The sequence below is a fragment of the Alligator mississippiensis genome, chromosome 5 (genome assembly GCF_030867095.1).
Source record: "Alligator mississippiensis isolate rAllMis1 chromosome 5, rAllMis1, whole genome shotgun sequence".
In the NCBI taxonomy this organism is placed as follows: Eukaryota; Metazoa; Chordata; order Crocodylia; family Alligatoridae; genus Alligator; species Alligator mississippiensis.
This window is the reverse complement of record NC_081828.1, coordinates 80,863,974-80,887,012: the sequence shown is the minus strand read 5'-3', so window position 1 is coordinate 80,887,012 and position 23,039 is coordinate 80,863,974. Positions and strand designations below refer to the sequence as shown.

At 43.5% G+C, this 23,039-nt stretch overlaps 1 protein-coding gene across 6 annotated transcripts in view; it reads right to left on the bottom strand.

Annotated features, from left to right (window-relative positions):
* The window catches only part of COL15A1 (collagen type XV alpha 1 chain), a 308,100-nt gene that overhangs the window by 146,950 nt on the left and 138,111 nt on the right, over positions 1–23,039 (bottom strand). For all 6 annotated transcript variants that reach the window (XM_019485357.2, XM_014602928.3, XM_019485342.2 and 3 more), the window contains 5 exons: positions 20,775–20,849; positions 20,289–20,378; positions 13,985–14,111; positions 10,263–10,381; positions 4,319–4,456 (listed from right to left, as the gene is read on the bottom strand). In XM_019485357.2, coding sequence (XP_019340902.1) covers positions 4,319–4,456; positions 10,263–10,381; positions 13,985–14,111; positions 20,289–20,378; positions 20,775–20,849 — 549 coding nt within the window. The remainder of the gene's footprint in view (positions 1–4,318; positions 4,457–10,262; positions 10,382–13,984; positions 14,112–20,288; positions 20,379–20,774; positions 20,850–23,039) is intronic.

The window sequence follows — 23,039 nt, the reverse complement described above, 5'->3', positions numbered from 1 at the left end:
CCATTAAACAAAAAATTATTAGCAGCTCCTTTAAATCTTTGTTATTCCCATTTCCAACCCTATCAATATTGAATTACAACCAACAAATTTCAGTTCATAGTACAGTAACCTTGTAAACAAAGTACTTTAAAGTACAAGGTCTTTTTGTTATACTATATTTCAAGTCACGTAAATAAAAAAAAAATATACAGTACAAGTTATTTGATTGTTATTGCTTGTTTTCTACTGATTTAATGTAATTTGTACAAATGCAGGACTATGTTTTATTACAGGTCCTCATGTCGTATTGGTGAATGGGCCATGTTTTGGGAAGTTACTGATCAACCATATGTTTTCATAACTGCTCTGAGCTCAGTCCCAGTGAGTGTGGTAGTTTAGCCTTTTACTGCGCTGTTTTTTATATCGGGTTTGACCGCATGTTTATTGAGGTCAATAGCAAAGTTCCAAGTGATTTTAATACTGCTGGATAAAGTAATGAAGAAAAAATTAAGTGCAAATTTATTTTCATTCATGGTTTTTTTTTCTGGATAACTTTACATATTTACTGTCTCCACTGCCTCTGTTTTAAAGTAATAGCCCTGTGCTAAGTTTAAAGACCCATGATAAAGATTCAATGTGAATAAAAGGTATACATGCAGGAGTTCAGTTTATTAGTGATTTATCTTAGGGAATAATCTATGCTTATGACAAACTGTTTTTTACATATTAAGGGCTAGATTCTATTCCACCTATTAGGCACTTAAGTGAACTTAGTTGCCTAAGTGCTCTCCTGTTCAATCTTGCTTGAGTCCCTGAAAAAACTGTTAATGCAAGATGTAAGCAGGTCATCCTCTTCCTCTTCACTAGTTTTTGTGACTCAGTCTTAAGGGTCACTGTGTTACAAAAGTCTATGTATTAATGTATTTTTCAGAATTAAAGAGTGGAACAGAATCACGTTTAGGCCTCCTCTATATTCATAGATTCATAGGTTGTAAGGCTGGAAGGGACCTCGGAAGATCATCAGGTCCAGCCCCCGGCACAAGACCACAAGCAGGAAAGACAACTGAGGTCAGGTGACCCCAGCAAGATGACCATCCAGTCTCCTCTTGAAGATTTCCAGGGTAGGCGATTGCACCACCTCTGGAGGGAGCTTATTCCACAGTCTGGACACCCTAGTTGTGAAATAGTTTTTCCCAATGTGGAGCATGAAACGGTCTTCCAGGAGTTTGTCACCATTACTCCTAGCTTTCCCCAAGGGTGCCCTGGTAAACAGTTGTTCACTGAGCCCTTGATGTACAGTATATGTTACAGTATAACTGGTTAACTACACAATTTCCTTAAGGCTAGCTATGTGTGCAAAGTAACTATCATGCCATAAAATGCTCCAACCATCTATAAAGTTAGACCTCAAAAATGTGTACTACCTTTATAACTGGTTGCTATCAAGCTTTAATCTGCAGGTGTAGCAGGGTCTCCTCTGAGGCTGGGAGCCCTGTCAGCCAACAGAGCAGCTAACTATGCCCAGCATGGGCTAGGAGTCCAACAACTGAGGGGACTCTCAGCCCCAGAAAGTAGCCGACACTGGGATAGCAGCATAGAGACCCACAGTCCCACAGCTGCAGATGCTGGGTCCCGGGACCCAGCTGGATCCTGGCAGCCGAGAGGTGCGGCTGCCCCAAGGGCATTTGATCCCATGATGACTTTACCTAGTCCTAAATCTTTATTCATGCAAACAGTTAAGGTATGTCCTTAAATCTGGGAGTAGTCCCACTGCTTCAGTATGATTCCTAATCACAATTAAACACATGGTTAAATGCTTGTAGAATGGAAGGTTTTGGAACAAAACTAGGGCTGCAGCAAAATTTCTGGGGAAGGAAATAGGACTCTTTGCATTACATAGACCTGCAAAAGGCAAAACAAGTATGACCACAAGTTAAGAAGAATTAAAATTCATAACTGCTTTGGTAGAAACAGCTTTGTATGTTTGAATAAATTCCCACATTATGTTTATTTCACTGTTTTTTGTTTTAAAATGCTCTGCTCACAATTAGAGTGCTAGAGCCAGAGAACTCTGTACAAAGCTGAAAACAATAAATTCTCTCCTAGTTTTTGTATGAAATGATTTCTCCTTAATTCGAGCTAAATTTATGCAGCAATAGCTAGATTTTTCTGCACAAAAAGTATGTACATAGACTTTCAGATAAATCGATCACTTGTGCACCTGTTGGGCTAAATAATTAACCCCTTCACTACTGGATTACTTTTAATTACCATAACAATGTGACTCTTTCTTTAGGGGTACCTGAGGAGAGCAGGAACAGATAGGATGGTTTTAGCAGCCATGTTTAAGACGTCTTAATGAGTAAGGCTATTCATAATGAAGGTTGCAGCATTTGGATTTTCATAACAGGGAAGAATCGGGAAATTATGGCAGCTGGGTGGTACACAGGAAATAAGTTAGGATTTGGTAGGTGGAAGAGGTTTTGCCCTTGTGCGTTGCAAATGACAAATGTCATCACAAGTAAGAGGAGAATGGGAACACTGGGCTGCAGGATTTGGTAAAATGTGGCCCATGGGAAGGAAGGTGGGGGTACCTGATTGGGGTAAGGCTGGGCAAACTGAAGGGGAAGGAAAAAGAAGTTGGAGAATACATGAAAATGCAGTAGGATCATGATGAATAATAGCAGACAAGAGCGGCATGAGGACAATATAATGTGGAGGCGGGTGGGGGTGGCTGTAGGCTTGGGGAAGGGAAGGGAGGGAGGGACATGATGGAGAATATGGACACTGAAGAAGTGGAAATAAGTAGGGATTAAGTAACTGAGGGCAAGGAGGGAGGCTAATCCTGCAGGTCTGTTAATAGATTAGAGCCAAGAATGGAGAGCACTGTGAAGGAAGAGCAGCAGGGAGCTATGGAAGAATACTTGATGAGTTGAGAAACGAGACAGGGAAGTAGCAGTGACTGGGAGGTCAGTGAGTACAGTAGTTCTGGGTAGTGGCATGCACTCCCACTCTGCATACACTGGAAAGGACTCAAGTTCATCCCCTTCTTGGAGTTTCCTTAATAAACAGAAACTTCCTATTAGACCTTGACTCTTTGTAGATTGCTCTCTGAAGGACCCCTCTGGCTTCCTCCCCCTGGAGAAAGATGATAAAGTTTGGATTGGAGCACAATGAGCCCACCTGCTGAGACTGCCAGGGTGAATCAGCTTAAAAGCCCCACATCTCTATCTCCATCTGATCCTAGAAGCTCAGACCTCACTGGGAGATCTGGGAGGGAGGAATTGAAAGAGCAGCTGTGAAACTGAGGTTTCAGTACATCCCTTTGTTTAGGTAGTAATGTTACCTATCAAGATGGAAATATTGACAGTCACTAGCAAAATGGAAAGATTAACTTACATTACTTGCCAACCTTGTACAGCAGGCTTAAAACAAAATAAATAAGGCCACATGGTTGTTTTTTTTAATCTGCCTAAACTGCTATGCTGAAACAGACTATGTTTTTGATGTATTTTGAAACCTTAGAGACTTCTTCCTTTCTTTTAAAACCTATTGCAGGTGTTAAGACACCAAGAAGAGGCTTCTGAAAAAAGCACTGTAAATCTTAAATTTAAACTTAGCTGAGTGTCAGGCAAAGATGTATTAAAGTTGTTTTTTTTCCAGTGAACTAAAAATATACATGATAAAGGTATTTACAGGCAATCCATCTTTACCAGGGATGCCCTGAAAGACAACAACTATTTTAGAAAGGAAAACAGAACATATACAAAGAAGAAAAATGAGATGAAAACAATTAACTACATCTTGATGGCCAATTTATGCTGTGAGAAAATACCAAAATGGAATGATGTTCCATTATCATGTAATGGATGCATGTGTTGCACTATCATGTAACACAATGTATTCACATTTAACTGGGGCCATGCTGTATTTATGATCACAAAGGGAAGACCAATCTATAACATATTTTGTGAACCAAAAATTCACATAATATAAATCCCTGTAACTTCAAAAGCTGCCATCCAGTGTTTCTTAAAATGGTAACTGCTGCTGCTGGGAAGTTGGCAAACACAGCAGCAGTTTTGTATGTTGTATACCCTTTTGGCCCTATTCTCTGTGGCTGGGCATTTTGTGTATTTGTCTCTGTTGTGCTAAGACCATGAAAGGCTACTATTCTGATCTGGTAAGGTTAGACACCCACTTTGCCAAGGTTAGAAACCTGCACTGGCACTGCACAGTGTGCAGGGTAGTGAAGGATTAGCCCTTCATCTGTATGTGAGGAACAGATATTGGCTTTTCTAAATGACATGATTTGCTTCAACCAAGACGCAGTACTTACAGGTTGGCCATCTTGCCCAGGTTTGCCTGGGAGTCCAGGAGGTCCTTGAATCCCTGTCTGCATTTCTTTCAGTCTTGACTTTCCTGGGGACCCTGCTGGGCCTTGAACTCCTTCTTGACCTTTCTCACCTTTTTGACCCTAAAAAAAGATAAAAGATACAATTATATGCTTTATTACCTTCCCCTCTTATTATTACTGTTTTAACATCTACATTGCTATAGTAATTGCTGTGCAAACCTACTACTGGTTAGCCTTACATGCCCATCTTGGGTGTGTGGGGAGAAGGGTCACAGGAGAGGTGTGACGTGAGGAGAGATACAAGTGGAGAACATTTTATTCTATCCCAGCCTGACAGAGGGAGTTTCTAGCAGGTAAAGAAGACTGATCTCTGTCCAAACGCTGTTTATGTAGTTTTTCTAATGATTCTGCATAAAAACCAGTGAAAGCAAGGGTCTCCTTCCTCCCTGCTACCTACAGCAGCATCCATTACTTTGAGCCAGAGAATTAAGTTCCTTCCAACTCACTCTCCTGCAGTCCTCAGGATGCTTGCTTTCTTGGCTGCCCAGTAGCCTAGCCTCTACAAGATGGGGCTTTCAGTCCCACCTGGTTTGTCATTAGGGTGATTTGGCTGCTGTCCTGTGATGTAGGATATTAGAGTTTAAATCCTCTTAGAAGGGAAAGACTGAGTTGCGTATGGTGAAAACAGCCACTTAAGTCATTTTAGTGGATAAGCATGGCTCAGCCATTACACAAGGCAAAATAGAGTTTCTTTGCATGACTTAGATCAGAGGTGCTCAACCTCTAGCACATGAAGTCATGTCATCTCACCCATGGGTCTTGCCACAGGTCCAAAAACTTGGGGTGAGGAGAGCAGTGGCATGGTTCATTGAAGCTCCCCAATGCCAAATTTTTGGACCCGTGGGGAGTCCTCTGTACACCAGATTACATTGCTCTGTGTACTAGATTGCACTGCTATAAAGTAGTGCTGGTGCACAGGGGTCAGGCTGGCATGTGGCCAGACCTAGCATGCAGCATGCTGGATCTCATATGCGAGATCAAGACATACATGTTGTTGAGCCAGCACGTGTAGTCAGGCCAGCACACCGGACTGAACCCATGGACTGACCCTGCACATTATCTCAACACACAGATCCAGCCTGTGGTCTGGCACCACACCACACATCTGGCCCATGTGCCCAGAAGTTTAGGCACAACTGACCTAGATGGCTAAAAACTGCACAAGTGACACTTGCACAGTGAAACAAAATTCTGTCCATGGTATGTAAGAGTTCAACATGAGTTCCTAGTATGATATTGTAGCTAACAGTCCTTGAATCTGTAAATAGGGGCATATCGAGCAGGAATAGGGAAGTGGTATTATCTCTGTAGATGACAATAGGGAGACGATTGCTGGCATACTATGTCCACTTTTGTGTTCACACATCAAAGAAGAAGAAAATTGGGAAAGTGTTCAAAAACATCTGCAAAAATTATTCTAAGTCTGGGAAAAAAGTCTTATGTTGACAGATTTAAGAAACTATACCAGTAAGCCTTTAAATTAAGACTAAATACCTTTTTAAGAGATATGATATAGCTTAAATAGAAATAATAGACTTGATGCAGAGATTGTGTGTGAGGTTATTTGGCTTATCCTATGTAGAAGGACAAGATGGTTCCTTCTGGCCCTAACGGGCCTTTGTACACACAACAAAATTGGCCTTTAAAGTGGCTTAAATGCCCTTTTGCACCACTTCAATGGCGTTGCTACTGACACACTTGGCAACGCATTCCGCTTTAAATGACTTCGTAACTTAGCAAGGTAAAACCCCTCCAAGGTGTTTTAGCTTGCTACCTAACAAAGTGCAACGGTGCACAGGGCACTGGAAAGTAACGTGCTCAGGGAAGCTCAGGCCTGGCAGGCTTCCAATGCCCTGTGCACCGTCCCTGCTGCCTTCTGCTGCTGCCAGCACACCCAGCTGCCATCCTGCCATCTTGCTGCTCTGCCCCAGGGACAAGCCAGCCAATCCCAGGTGGCCCCAGGTGGCGGAAAGGTGGCAGGGATGGTGCATGGGGCACTGGAGCCTACCTGCTTTTCCCAAGGTGGGGCAAGGGGCAGGACAGAGAACTGCTAGTGGGCCAAGTGGCCCCTGAGCTGTGGGGGACCGCGGTCCTTCCCTCCATGGTGGCAGCACCCTCCAAGCGGCACCTGCCCATTGGCACCCAGCCCAGGTGTTCCCGGAGTGGCGGGGCACCGGTTCTGCGGAAGGAAGCACTGGGCCCCGCGCAGCTCAGGCAGGCAGGCTCTGGGAGAAGAAAAATCAGGCTCCTTACTGCTTCCTCCCACCACCCAGTCAAGCCTGGCTACATGAGCTGCTGCCAGGTCATGCAGTCCCTGAGCTCCATGGGGCCCGGTGCTTCTCTCTGTGGTGGCAGTGTCCCCCAGGACTGTTTGGGCTGGGTGCTAGTGGGCAGGTGCCATCTCGGGGACGCTGCTGCCACAGAAGGAAGCACTGGGCCCCACACAGCTCAGCTTATCACCCCATCCCTCCACTGCAGGAGGGGCAGGTAAATGGGGGGGAGGGGGGGAACGAGAAGGATCGGGCCCCATCATCTGTGTACATGCAACGGGGGTTTAGTGCTCCCTACACTGAAACAGTGGAAATGGCAAGTTTAAAAAAAAACCCACCATTTCAATTTAGGGAGAATTAAACCCCCTTTGTGTGTACAAGCACTCAACATGTATAGATTAATGGCTCTACACACTGCTTGAGTCATAAGAAGTAAAAATTGTAAGTAATCCTATGTAAATTCTTAAATGAAATCTTAAAGCTTAAATGAATCCCTGTGTCTAACTGCCATGACCAATCTCTAAACTACCCTGTCACCATTCATTATAACCTGCCACTATCAGCACTAGGACTGACAGAAAGAGCAGGTAAAAGGCAGCAATACATTGCTAACTGAAATATATCATATCACATTATAGCCATCCTCCTGAACTCTGCATTTGTTGGTAAGTGAGCTCAGTGTATGTTGTACTGCAATTTCAAACCATAACAGAGTGAAGTAAGAATGGAGAGTAGTGCTTAGTCTAAAAGATACACAGGTAAGGACATGGGGAGGGACAGCACTAAGTTAGTGGATAGGTAATCCTGAGTACTTCTGGATGAGGGTATGGTGATTAATAAAATTGCTAATACTATTTGAAACTCTGGCAGCATACCATTTAGGATTTGCAGTTATTTGGCTCGCCTCAATAGAGGCTGAAATAGTCCACTCATTTATGGGGTAGTAGGTCAAGACACCTAATTTAATATTCAATGCTGTGTTACATTTAAGACCACATACTTCATTAGGCACTATATTTAGAAAGGCTTTAGGTAATCACAGAGCTGCAATACCCCCATAAAATGTGTCCCTCCCCACCATGTGGGATCAGCTTTGCTCTACATAACAGTAGGTCTGTTCCTTTGTGGTAGTTGGCAGTGGCAGGGGCATTAGACTGAAGCAGTCGTTCTGCTCAAGAGATCATAAAACCTGACACTGCTCCTAGCCCCATGTGAGCTGTATGGCAGTGAGGGAAAAGTCCTTTCCCCTCCCCCTCCTGCTCCTGGGCAGGCGCAAAGAGGATCATTTTTGCCAAATGCAGTCTGATTGAAAAAAATGAATTTTAAGTGCCTGATTAGCCTCTGTGCTTTATAAGGGATTTATGGATACTGGCCTAGGCACTGACATGATGTCATTAACTTAATTCCTGATTAAATTATTCCAAGCGCTTTGTTGTATCATCAAGGAAGCACTAGCCAATGTCCAGGATAATTGATGCTGGTACATAGAAATAATCTAATTTTCTCTAGCATCTAATTTTCTGAAAATGCACAATTCCCCACGTCATATTGTCGGACTCCCATACGGAACACATTGTTCTTTTTTGAAGTTCAGCTGAGATATGTAAATTGGGCAATCTTCAGATACTCCTTATTTTTAGCTGCTGTTTTTTAAACTGAATGTAATGCCCATGCATGAAGCTGATGGCTGGGCATAAACTGTATTTATCCAAGCAGTTGCAACAACAGTGACAAGCTTCCCCACGGTGTTTTACTGGCATACCTCGCTCTTGGCCTAGAGTGGAAGGAGCATGCTGTCTTGTAAAAAACAAAACAAAACGGAGTAGTTCAACCACTGTGCCCAATCAAGACTTAGCCTTTATGTTGCAATTGCCAAGAAGGTTGCCATTTACCAGTCAGTGGATGTTTTTAAATTTAATGTTGCTATTTTTTAATTTCTTAGAGGTCAGCAATATATTAATGAATAATATACATTTGTTAACCTGCACTAGGCACTTCTTAGGAAAGCATCCAGGGTTGGCATCTGCTGTCCGTACTCAGGCCAAATACCAATTGATTTCTATTAGCCCAACCTCTCTACTTTTGAGCATTAAGCTGCTGTGGATGATCATTTGTTTGTGTGAGTACATTTAAGGGGATCCCTTGCTTAAACTAGCCAAGAAATTTCAGATGTGCTGTTGGTAGTTACTGAATGAAATGGGTGTATCCTTTTTTAAACATCATGAAAAACATCATAACACAGTAAAGTATACTGGGAACAACACAAGTGGCTTTCAAATCCATGTAAGCTTTTTGCCACCTCTCCCAGCAATTTCAGCAGTTTAAAACAAAAGGTTATGGCACAGATGCCGGAAGATGGTAATATGTTCACAGTTCTAAAGAGACATACATTTCAGATCTGTACTCCTCAAAAGAGGCTTGGCTTTGATAATGCAGTTTGAGTCCATCTTTTATCACTTAACACAGCTACATGTTAAACAGGATCTTTATCTATATACTATACTTTGTGAGCTAACTCAAGATGGCCTTTAAAGAAAAAGCACCATTCTATGGCAATGGTTCTCAACCTTTTCGTATTCAAGGCACTGCTTGGAAAATGCCAGCTCTTAGCTTCCACTTGTTTGTTGACTATGCAAAAATAATAGGCCAATTCTGTTGCAAAGATCTCAGAAAGACCACAGCAGGTCAGAATGTTTTTGACACTGTGGATTCCTATTTGAAATGTCTGCATTCATTTTTTGAATCAAGTGTATGTGTTTTCACATCAAATATTGTAAGGGTACCCCCATGGTACCCTTTAAAGTATCTCACAGTACCCCATGATGCTGTGGTGTCCTGGTTGAGAATCACTGCTTTAGACGCTCCTGTTTTGGTCTTAGCCCTAGGGTGAGCAGACAGATGCACACACCTTATACAGCTTTATACAAATAACCTAGGTACTCCAAAAATAACCCTGGACGACACAGCTACTTCTATGGAATGTGACAAGGGGTCGGTAGGTCCTCTGGCATCCCACAGTGCTCCCAGTGTGGGGAGGGAGGAGCATTCTCAAGACTGTGCAGCCCTCCGTTGCATCTCCTGACTGGACAGCATGCTACTGCATGGTGTTTCAGTGATTTTAAAGCACTCCAGCTTCAGGGCACACTTGGGGCCCTATATCTGTCTGCAGCTGAAACTCTGAATTTTTTAAGCACCTCAGAGTGTAGTGGCATTTAAAGTACTTCACAAGTTACACTTATGCATAGCCTTATGTTGGTCCTTCCCCGCCCCCCGCATTTCTTCCTTTAATCAAAACTATCAATAATCCAAACTGAATATATGGCTTTCCCATCTATTAACAAATACTGCAAACCCAATATGAACTGAAAATTTTGGATCTAGATCTAAACCTTCCTATGATTTGAATGGGCTTGTATCCATTGTTGCCATTAGAGGACATTTCAATTACGTATATAAATAAAAGGACATCATAAAAAGAATTAGTAAACTGGAAAGAATGTAAGTACCAACTCATGAAAGCACTTAGTTATATGGGTAAGTCTTTTCCTGAGCTGGTGCCAAAATGAGAAACTAAATCGTAAAGCAGCTACACTGACCTTTTCTCTGCTCACTTCTTGCAAAATATGAGCTCCAGAACCAACTTCTGGCTTTAAGATTTCCTGAGTATCAATGGTAGCTTCATTTTCATGTTGATCATTTCCTTCATCATCTGAACCTAAATAAAATCATAATTATAAGAACGTGTGAAAGAGAGAACACACTATGGACATTTTTCAGGAAAGAGCGGGAGCATACAGATACAGGATAGGAATGAAAATACCTGGTACTGGACAAAGAATATACGAACAGGAAGACAGCAGGAAATAAGGGCAAACTCAAGGCAGAAGCAAAAGGAAAGAAAAAAACCCTCTGTACTGTGAAAGAGAGAAGGTTAGAATTAAATAAAAATAGTCATTCTAAAAACATTGAAAGGTAGAAAAGAAGTGGGGGAGAGGGGAAATAGAGGAAAAAGAGAAAAGGGAAAAGTGGAAAGAGACGTGTAGATAGGGAAGTACTGTGGAGATGAGGAACATAAAAAGTGAACTAAATAATCTTGCATCATCTTCTCACCTTATTTTCCACCATACTGGTTAAAAATAAGATGTGTGCAGCAAGCTGAGGTGAAGGAGATGCTTCAACCCTTGGATCTTACTCCCCCTATTACTCACCTGGTCACTAGTTATTGCTGTTATGCAGCTGTTTTCTTGCTACAGAAGGATTGGGTTCCTCTTTATTTCTCGTTCTGCTGGGGTAGATCTAAGGGGGAGGATGCAGTAGCTCAGATACACCTCCCCACCCCCCTGCCTTTTTCAGTGGACCAATCTGTGCGAGGAGCAGCTGGGGAAGTGGAGACCGGAAAGTAAGTAACAATCCCCCCACTCCCTTCCCATCCGTTCTCAGCAGCATATCCCCTCTCCTCCCTTCACTTTACCCCATTGCTGCTGTCCCAAGGGCAGAGGCTGGAGGGGGAACACCAGAGCCGCTCATGCCACTCCAACCAGGCTCTACATAGAGCTGGGCTCAGGCAAAGGCAGCAGCAACAGGCAGATTCCTCCACCCTGTCAGGTCCCCTGGGTGATCCCTGGAAGCCCAGGAACAGGAAAAGGAACCCATCCACTTCTGCACCTGTCTCTATCTGAGTCTGGCTCCATGTGCAGCCAGGATTCAACAGGGCAGGAACAGGTCCCAAGTCCCTTGTCAGCTAGAGAGAGAGGCAGCAGTGGGAAAGGGAGAGGAGGGAATATGCAGCCAAGCATAGAAGGGAAGTGAGAGTAGAGGATATATTTTCACCTGCTTGAAGGACTTAAAAAATCTCCCCTCCCGGCTGCTACTCCTGCAACACTGTCTGTCTGCTTTGGGGTGTGTGTGTATGTGGAGAGGAGCAGGGGTGTAGCCACGCCTGCAGCAAAGATCACTGGTCCTGCACCCTGCTTTCCAAAATACCGGATCCATGCACACACCCTGCTACATTTTGTATCTTGCACTTATATTTGAAGCACCCCAGGCCGGCACTGTATAGGATCAAGTCTTTTGTATGCATTAGAAAAAACAATGTAATTCATGTCAAAGTTCTTCCATCAATATGAGGAAAGAAGGATGCTTCTGTCCTTAAGGCAGTAGACAGGCACACAAGAGGCTTAGCTGGTTTGAAGTAAATTGTTTAAGTCCAGATTTTAAGGTTATTCAGATACCTACAGGTGTTGCTGGCCACCTACTGGGATGTTTAAAACCCCTTACATCTCTGTATGTATCTTTAGGATTCTATAAATCTTCTAATATCTGGCTTCCCTAATGCCTCAGTTCTCCTACCTATAACTTGGAAATAATAATACTCCTTTACTGCTTACAGAGTTACTAAGATACTCCATCATACTAGGAAAAAAATGTATAAAATTGTCAAATATGTAGAATTTGATATCACAAGCCATCAATGATGGAGGAATGATGCCCCATACTTCTAGGAAATGGTTGATTTTAGCAGCAGTTTGGAAAATTTTTTTCCTGCTCTATGTACAGCATTGCACTGTTGACCCAGTACATTACCACAGTCCTGAGGAATACCAGAATGGAGGTGCAGCATGTGTCAGCTGGTCTGTATTGCTTCTCACCAAGATGCTCACCACAAGAGAAATTATTTTAATTCCTTGTTTTATCAGTTTTTCCTCATGTTGACATGAACTACAGTTTTTGAGTATAGCAGTGATTGGGACTTGTATGCATTGCTGCATAATTGCATTGCATTACATATCTAAAAAATGGATGATCCTCTCTGCCAGAGATTGTAACCCCCTAGCGCTTGCCACTACCTCATCCCACCTGCTCCAGTTTGCTAAACTGGCCTCAGTTCCTTGCTTACTACATCTCCAATGTTTCAATTTCTTTGTATCCTAGGGGGCTGCCTTCAGAACCAATTAGGCCTGAAGTCCCTGCTCCAGTCTTATCATCACCAGGCTGCTGGTCTACCCTGCTCTTTTGCATTTGCCTGGGTGGGGGTTCAGGCTCCTTCATTTCGCCCTATGGCCTTCAGACCCCTTTTCCATACTCCCCCCAACAGGGCCTGCCTATATGGTCCTTTGGGCTTCAGGCAAAGTCTGGGACTCCAAAACAGTCCCAATGGAGCTGATTACCCTGGCTGTTGCTCTTGAGAGCAACAGCTGCAGAGGACTATTTTGGAGCCCTGACATCGCAATGGTGCTGGATCATGGGCTCCACAAGGGTGGGGGGCCACTCCAGCACCCCTTCTAACTTGGCACCTGGGGCAGGTGCTCCTCTCCCCCCCACATTTGCTACAGTGCCAAGTGCTGAAGAGTGGGAAAGTGAAGGAAGAATAAAGTGCAAAAGGCCAAGTGCCAGAGAATGGATGTGTGGAGCACTACAAGATGCTGTTGGCAACCGGGACTCACATCTCACTTGCCCCACCCTACTTGCACTACTGCACTGTACCCAAAACATGGTGAAGAGAGCTGCAGGCTTCTACATTCAGGTGGGATGCGAGTCTCTATCCATAACCATTGTTATTACAGGCCAACTGTTGGAACAGGTTTGATAATTTCAAAAAAACTTGAGGAAAGCTGTGTTTTAGACACAATGAGTGCATCCTGCTGAGCTCACATGTGCAGGGCCATGCATTTTCTGCAGGACAAATAGCAGCAGCCCATATTTATGCCATTGCTCTTTGTCCCCAGGTATGCTCCTGGACGCATGCTCCAGCACATTGCAAAGTGACCCGGGTGGGGTAGGGAAGACTGGGGCCAGCACTTCTGCTGGCCCCAGCAGCCTTACTTGGGGTCCTGGGGGACTCCCAGGGCAGGAGCAGCACTGAGAGTGCCACTCAGAGCCTGGCCAGCAGCCAGCGTGGCTCTGGCCGGGGTCAGGCTCTATTTCTGGTGGTGCATGCTGCTGCCATGTGTGCCACGCCACCTTTTTTTAGTAGCGGGTATTTTTTTTACATTGAGATCCCAAAAAGAACCTGCCAAAAAGAACCTGCCAAAACGCCCCCCCCCGGTAAATGGCTGCACATGCATTGCATGCAGTTTGCAGTGCCTCAAACAGATTTGAGGTGCCACAAACCACACATGCACACTTGTCGGGATGTGCCCCATGAAGTTCTCCATATCCAACACTGAGGAGAGACCCCATACCTGAGAAGATATTATTTTTCTTTATATTTCTAATAGTGTTGGTAGCTCCTCAAATATGCAGGCTCTTCTATATACAGATAAAAGCATAGTCCAGTCCCTGGAAAAGCTTAGAACTAAAAATTGATAATATACAGTGCCTTGTTTTTTGATTGTAGGTGCTACAGATGTTTCCTCTAATATATGATGTCCTGAGAAATCCATTTCTTCAGAATGAGGCGACACGGTTGGGGGTGGTTCCACCGGCTCAACAGTTGTGTCATCAGACTAAAAAAACAAATTTGCAAATAACTTATTAACAAAAAGGTAAAGCAAACATATTTTATCATTCTTTCTGAGGAAAGGCTTACCACATAAGTGAAGCACGAATCAATCAGCTTGTTCTACTTCAAAGAAAAGCAATCAGACATAGGTGACTGGTAGGGGGGGCACGTGCCCCCCTGATGGGGCTGGTGCCCCCCCCGATAGCCAACACTGATACTGTCAGTAGGGCTGGTGCCCCTCTAACAGGGCTGCTGCCATCGGTGGCTTCTGCAGGTGCCCCACCCCAGATTCAGAAGGCACCAGTCACTAATGCAATCAGAAATGCTACATTTAGGAAGTCCAGCTAAAGACTTCCTTTCAAAAAGCAGCTTCTTAACACTGTTTCTGAATAATACGCACTTTTGGTGAGTTACTTATTACTGCTAAAAGGAAGTTACTAATAAAACCTATAAATATTAAGAAGCAATATTTACACCCTGTCACATTTATGATTTTCTCTCCTTGATGATCACTTGTTTGAGGTGTTTTTTCTTTTTTAAAATATTGAATAGGTCTTGCTTCTATTTGGCAACAACTGTCTCTAATTTGGTCAAATGGACTCATAAGCATAACTGAATGGTTTTTACAATGAGTAACAAAGTAGGCAAGAAAGTCAGAGCTAAGTTTTCCTGAAAAGCTAACATAGTATTTTGAGACCACCACTGTCAAAAGGATTTTTTTCATTCGATTTCAAATACCTGTGTTCTAAAGCAGAAAGCATTAAGTTATTGATGCATTCATTCCTTATCTGATTATTTCCTTTATAAATTATACATTTTTCTCCTGGCATTTCCTATTATTGTATTTCAAATGCTCTTAAAACCAATAGCCCAAAATACCAACAAGTGTAATCTATTGATCATAACTTTTTTTAAATACCTAATATCTAAACATATTTCATTACGTCTTTCACAATAAGTCACTTTGGCTAGGACAGGCTACTGTAAACAGGTTTCCCTCACTTTATGCGGGTTCTGTATGTGCAAATTCGCTCTTATGCAATGACCCTTTTATACCAAAAATTTGTTATATACAAAGTAAATTCACTCTTATGTGATCAGTGAGGTGGAAACCTGCAGTCAGCTGCTTTGTGCGGTGCATTGTGGAACTGATGCGTACCAAAATATAGCCTCCTGTGTAGATCTTTGCCTCTCGCTTGTTGGCTGTGACACGTGTTTCTGTTGTTGCCATCCCCATTACGATAGTGCCCTGTGCTTGTGTGTATTGTCTGCTGTTGGCAAGTATCAAAATTGTCTTGTAAAAGTGGTAGAAATGGGCCTGGGGGGTCAGTACAGTCAAGGTCTTGGAAAGTATCCCTATTTGTTACATTGTAAAGTGGGTTCCCTTTAAGTGAATTCGAGTTATGCACTGTTTTCCAGGAACGCATGTACAGCATAAAGCGAGGGAAACCTGTATTGACAAAAAAACAGCAGGAGTACTTTGCACAAAGGTTAATAATAAACACCAGTGTACTGATTTGGAAGGAGATGTGTAATATGAGCCCCAGGGACCTGTGGGCAACTCACTGGACTGAAGTATTGTCTCTCTGCACCTATACTGAGGAAATCTTCTCTCTCTGCTGGGGGAAGAGAGAGGGTCTGTCTTTTCAGTGGCATTTTCCCCATCCATGGAGCTCCTCCATTACATGGAACTGAAGGCATATGTGGTTATGGAGAACTGGGTGTGGACGGGCTGAAGCAGTAGGCTGCCCAGCCTCGTGGTACCATTCCCTGGAGATCCGATGACTTGCGCAAAAATTTAATCAGGAACCAATAAATCTTGGGGGCTGCACTGGCTACCTCTGTGGCTCTGATTGAGTCTCTTCTCCTCATTCCAGGAAAACTCTTAGGGTATGTCCAGACTTGTAGGCACATATGGTTTGTGTTGCCACTAACTGCACATTAAACCATGTTCGGTGCTGCTCATTTGCAACACAGGGGCAACATTTGCTACTGGGATGTCCTAACAGCAAAAAAGCTTCAATAAAAAATGTAGGGCAAAGCATGTAAAAGTAGCATGTGCCCAGACAAACACAGAGATGGGGAAGCAGGTAGCCCAGGGCTGCCTGCTCCCCTGTCTCCACTTGCTGTGGAGCCTCTGCACTGAGGCAAACGGAGACAGGGAAGCACTAGCCCAGGACTGCTAGCTCCCCCATCTCAAGGCACAGCTGGCTGGGGAACAGGCTACCTGAGCTTGAGGACTCTGTATCAGAGCCTCCATGCCGAGACAAGCAGAGACAGGGAAGCAGCCAGCTTGGCAGGACTGCCTGCTGCCCCACCTCGAGGTACCCTGCACCCCAGCCAGCTTCTCTTTGGTTGGCTGATGCACAGTGTGCCTCAATGTGAGGGCTCCATGCTGTGCAGAGACTAGGGATTGGGCAGCCTTAGGCTGCCTTCTCCCCCATCTCCATATGCCACCCCCCTGGCTGGCTGGGATGCAGGGTGCCTCAGCATGGGGGTACCTGCCAGATAGCCCCACACTGAGGCACCCTGTGCTCCAGCCAGTCCCACCCTGCAGCACACAGAGCCTGGACAGGAGCCAGGAGCTGGACATGGCCTGGAACAAAGGGCACATGCAGGGGTGTGATCTACGGCACAAAGTAGCAGCACGAATTTGTGCCACTGCTATTTGTGCCACTCCAAGCACACGTCCCTACGCAGCCATGTGGTATGTGATGCTGCAAACACGCCTGTGGCACCACATACCACACATTTAGATGTTCTCCATGCTGCAAGGGCATGCTGCCTATGTGTGCACTGCTCCGCTTTTATTTTCTGCAGGTGTTTTTGATCCCTGGATATCCAGAGGTCAAAAAAGCCTGTGGAAAAAAAAGCGGGGCAGTGCATGCAGGCAGTGTGTACTGCTTAAAAGCAGAGCCAAGCTGCTCAGAGCCATACTCCGGCTGCTGGCCAGGCTCCACATGGCAGAATTGCCACTGCTGCAATCCCAGGAGGTCCCCAGGACACCAGGTAAGGCTGGTGGTGCCAGTAGAAGACAGTTCCAGTAGAAAACAGTCAAAATTCACAGGAATTCAAAGTTGCACTTGGTTTTCCAACACTTCTCTTGGGAGAATGACATGGTATAAGAGAAGGAAATATTTTTTTCAGAGCTAGCTTGCACTTTGTTTCTTGATTTTTTATCTGTTTCTTTGATTCTTTCTTACACTCACTAATTTTAAGCAATGTAGCTTCTACTATGTAACCATAGGGTTAAATGTACATCCAAGGAGCTCAGTGGTTCCTAAATCTTTACAAAATGATCCTGAAATCTGAAGTGTAGTTTCATAGATGGTAGGGTTCGAAGGGACCTGAGCAGATCATCAAGTCCGACCCTCTGCCTGGGCAGGAAAGAATGCTGGGGTCAAACGACCCCAGCTAGGTGATTATCTAGCCCCCTTTTGAAGATCCCCAGGGTAGAAGCGAGCACCACTTCCCTTGGAAGTTGGTTCCAGATCCTAGTCACCCTGACTGTGAAGTAGTGTCTCCTGATATTTAGCTTGAATCTACTCAGTCAACTTATGGCTGTTATTCCTTGTTACTCCCGGTAGTGCTCGGGGGGACAGGGACTCTCCCACTGCCTGCTGGTCCCCCTTGGCCAGTTTATAGATGGCCACCAGATCCCAGCTCAGCCTTTTCTTGTGGAGGCTGAACAGGTTCAGGTCCTGTAGCCTCCCCTCGTAGGGCCTGCCCTGCTGCCCCTGATCATGTGAGTGGTTGTCCTCTGGACCCTCTCAATGCTGGCGACATCCCTCCTGAAGTGCGGCACCCAGAACTGGACGCAGAACTCCAACTGCGGCCTGACCAGTGTCACATAGAGAGGGAGGATCACCTCCTTGGACCTGCTCATGATGCATCTGTGTTCTGTGATAGCTCTTGCTCTGAACAGCAGCGCACTTTTTACAAGAAACAATGGAATTCTGTAAATACATATTTTTGCTACCTTTAATGTCACTCTTTAGCTGCATCTACATGTGCACTTTAATACGCATTAAAGTATCACTAAAAATCATCGGTACCTATACATGTGCATCGAGGCTGCTCTGATGCTCTGTAATTAATCAAGTCTGCTGGAGCATAGTAATTGCTATACTCCAGCAGACTCCAGTGTCATGTGTACCAATGTCCCTGCACTGAAAAATGGCATTGGGGGTGCTTTAACTAAAGCTCATTCAATGAGCTTTAGTTTAAGTGCTCCAGCCACCATTGTTTCAGTGTGGGGACACTAATACATGTGACATTCTGGGAGCTTTAATTACAGCTGCTTTCAGAGTCACTCTAATTAAAGGCCCCCCCACCTCCCAGAGCATGTGTATTAATGCCCTGTGCTATTTAGTTAATGTGCACTAAGACAGGCTAATGCCTATCTTCTTAGTACCTCACAATGGAGGTACTAGATTTAATGCACATTAACTAAAGCGCGTTTATGCAAGCATAGACGCACCCTCTGAGACATACAAACTGAGACTTTCAAGTAGGAATCCATAGAGTCAAGAACACTCTCATCTTTTGTGGTGTTTCTGAGTTCTCTGCAACAGAATTACTCTATCATCTTTCTGTAGTCAAAACACAAAGCAAAACTAATAGCTGACATTTTCTGAGAGGGTGCCTTGGATCTAAAAAGGTTGAGAATCCCTTGACTGTCCATTTTTTTCTCTCGTGGTCATTCACTGTGTTGAAAAATTATGTAAAAGCTGCTGAATGGAAATGTACTGAACTATTCCAAACAGGCCCATCTATTGTTACAGCTCATTACAGTGCTGCTTAGCAAAACACAAACTAGACCATGCAGTGGTAAGCTACTTTATCCAGCAACTATGTTACCAAGCAGGACCCTTGACTTGTTTCATTCCAGCTCACCATGGGAATCTACTTTGAACTGATGATCTTTGTAAGTTTGCCTGGCAATTTGTAATAGAATTATGTGCACATAAACTCTCTCAGAAACATCTATCAGTTACTCTATTGATTACAAAAATGTCAGAAGTTTGGCTGTGTTTACTTTAGTGCTTCCAAAGAAAAGGCACATTAAAAGTTGATGGGCATTCATACTGGAAGGCATACAGATCCAACGAATCACTGGCATTTAGACATTTCATATTTAGCAAAATCATTAAAGTTTTCTTAAAGGAAACATAAATTTCACAAATTGTCTATATGTGGGTGCTACCTTTTTGCAGGCTACTAACACAGCTGTAACACATTTTAAAAGCATTCGTGTGTCACCTAACAGGGAACATTCACAAGAAAACCTTACAATTTAAGAAGAGTGATAGTCTACAAACCACCAATGCTTATGATTATTTGGCTCAGGAAACTATGCAATGTAAAATATGGGGTTATTATCTCATATAAAGAGGCTAACTAGAACTTCACAGACTGCTCTTTGTTTCAAGTCAGGCTGTAAAAAATGACAAGCCATTACCGCAAAAAAGTGTATGCAAAATGGATCCAGAGCATAAAGATACTTCTTTTTTATGGTTTTAAAACAGTTACAACAAAAACCCTCCTAAAGATGCATTCTTCATGTTTGGTTTGTTAGCATAATGCTACAAATCTGTAAGGAAAGCATCAAGTCTGCAGTTCTAGAAAATATATCCAATTCAGTCCAGTCTCAGTTTTCTATATGATGTACAAAATGCTTTTAAAGCAGAAAGAAACAGAAACAAACATTCAGATTTCTTGGCATTCACTCATCTTATACTGATTGAGTTGTGGACAGATTTAAATAAATGATACATAAATTAGAAGTGGCCTGATGAAGTTTGCAGTAATTTTGTTGGCAGGTGCTGTAAAGAGGCACATATAGATGTGTCAGAGCATTATCATCGTAACATAACATAGCCACATTTTTCAATAAAACTTGAGTTGTCACTTCCCTTTGTGTTGATTCATGTTTAATTACAAGCTTCAAATCAACTTCAGGCCAATGCCAAAAATCATACAATACACTGGCCTTCTAGGAAGATATGGCATTCCTTTACCACCCATACCTTGAAATGGCATTTGGGCATCTGAGTTTTCCTACCTAGTCCAATGTAGGTCCCAGAAGTGTGGTATCTCAGGGGGAAAATGTCCCAGTTTAGTGACTATTACTAGTGTAATATTATACCTAGAAGGTAAAGTTGAACTAATTGGTCCTTACTGGAGGTTGAGATGATGCAATGGCTTCTTGTGTCTCAGGAACTCCTTCCTGTTCTTGAATGCTACCATTGCCACTGGTATCTCCTGATGCCTACACAGAACAAATCATATCACACTTATCATTATCACTTATGAAAGTCCAGAGGTTAAAATTATACCATCTGGTATGTCTTAACTCCTCAGATTCTCTTACATTTTACTTTTCACTTAGGCATAAGTAGGTCCAATTACAGTTACAAATTTGGTCCCAAACTCATAAAATTAATGTACTGCACCAGACAAACCATTTTATGGAAATTAATGTCACTGTTTAAACACACAAAAAATTTAGGAAACTAAAGACTCATGGATTCTGAGAATTCTGATTTACCAGTAATTCCAACCATTTCAATGTATTTCAAAGAAAAGACATCACTGTTTGTTTTGTAAAACAAAACATAGACCTTAACAGCCTCAGTATAATAAGTTCACTGAAAATAGCACTTACATATGGATCATCATCTTCACATTGGTCTTCAGTAGCCCTTGGGTCTGGTTTGATTGTTAGTTGTTGAACTGAGCCCTTTATGGGGGAAAAAATCCAACAAAAGCAATTCAAGGAAATGTTTTTTTTTCAAAGAAAAAGCAAGAAATCGCTGTAGGACATCTCCTCAGAATTAATGCCCTCTACGCTGCCTAGATTACTTGAGCCATGTTTCAATATTCCAGTCAATGTACATATTCATTACCAAATGTCTTAGCTTATTATATAGATACGCTTCTACTCTGATAAGTTAGGTTATATATTTTATGAAATGTTGGGCCTATAAAATGCTGTCAGATCTTTGTAGACAGAATCTGCAATATAATAAGTGTTTAAGGCCATGTCTGGGGGCGGCAGGCAGGGTGGGGAGGGGGAGGAGAGGCAATTAGACGGGCTCAAAATAGAACTAAATTAAGGCAGAAAGAAAAAACAAATGGATTTTAGGATCAAAAGACTCATAGGATTGGAAGGAACTTCAAGATTCACCAACTCTGACCCCTGCAGTAATGCAGGATGTGCTATAACACACTACAAAAAAATTCTATTCAGCCTCTTCTTGACAGTCTCCAATGAGAGAGATTCCGCAGCTTTCCTGGCAGCTTGTTCCATTGTTCTACTGTTTTAATGGTTAAGATGTTTTTCTTAAGGATTTATTCCAAATATGTTCTGCTGCACCTTCAGCCCATTACTTGTGTCCTGACCTCTACAGCAAGAAAAGACAACATTTCTCCTTTACGACAACTTTTCAAATATTGGAAAACTGCTCTCATAACTCCCCTTAATCTCCTTTCCCCCAAATTAAACATATGTAGTTCCTTCAACCTTCCCCATATGATTTGCTTCCCAATCCCTTTATCATTTTAACTACTCACCTTTTGACCCTCTCCAGTTTCTCTACACCCTCCTTATAATGTGTTCTCCTGGACTAGGCACAATACTGTAGGTGAGGCCTAACAAGTACCAAGCAGAGTGATATCATCACCCCCCCACGTCTTGCATATACTGCTTATGTTAATGCAACACAAAACTGAATTTTGTTTTTTTTGTTCCTGCATCAGCTTTTTGACTCATATTAAATGAATGATCCACCATAACTTCCAGATTCTTCTCAGTTGCATAACTGCCAATCCAGTTATCCCCCATTACTTTCTTGGTCTTACAATTTGCATTTCTCTATCAAATGTAAATATTACACATATATATTAAATATGATAGGTGAAGTGCTAAATACCTGCCTGTGTTTTGAGGGCATGCTGGAGAGAGAAAATTATTTAATTTAAGATATTTATAGCTTGCTTCTTTGATTGCAGAGAACCAAGAGTTTTATAAAGTAAACCCAGAAAGTGTTCTTTGTTTTGAAAGTTCTGTAATGAGGAGAGGCACAATAAGCTCCATATTCATAGCATTTCACTGATAGTGAAATTAATTAGTCTGCAGAAGAACTGCAAACTTCAACATTGCTAATATGCAGTTAACAGAGAATAATAAATGCAACAATACAAGTTTGGAGACATTTATCTCTGTTCAGTAATTGAAAACAGTAAATGGTATCATTCCATGCAAATACTACATTAGTGGGGTTCCCTGGCAGCTGCCTCAGTGTGCCGGGACAAATAGGAGCAGGGGAAGGCTACAGCAGTTACCCAGACCCAGGTGCCATCCATGGTAAGTAAGGACATGGGTGGGGGGATTGTGTGAGGGAGACTAGGGGTGTTGAGGGGACTGTGCGGGGGTGGGGGGAATGCTTGATGGGGGGTGGGTCCCCTGCCCACCCCCCGCATTGCACATAGTCCCCCCACAGCAGCAGCAGCCACAGGGCAATCACTACTCGCTGCAGGCAGAGCCCCCCACATTGTGGTGCAGCGCCAGCCACCTCAGACCCAGTGCTGCTAGTGCCACAAAGCGTGGGTCTGGCCCGGGGCCGTGCACCTTCGGGCAGGACTGGGATGCTCTTGCTGTCACCTGCGATCCTGGCACTGTATTCAGGGGCCATGCATTAGGCCAGGTCAGGTCCTGCCTCCATGAAGTCAGCCTGGCCTGATGGCTTGTGGGGCACTTGGAGGCAGGACCCAGCCTGGCCCAAGGCCCAGACAGGAGCTGCAGGTGGTGGCAGGAGCTGTCCCGGGACTGTTCAAAGCCACATGCTAGCAGGCCAGGCCGGGTCCACTTGCCATGTGTAGACCCCAGGTCAGGCATTGCTGCACCACCACAGGGCTATGCCTGCAGTGA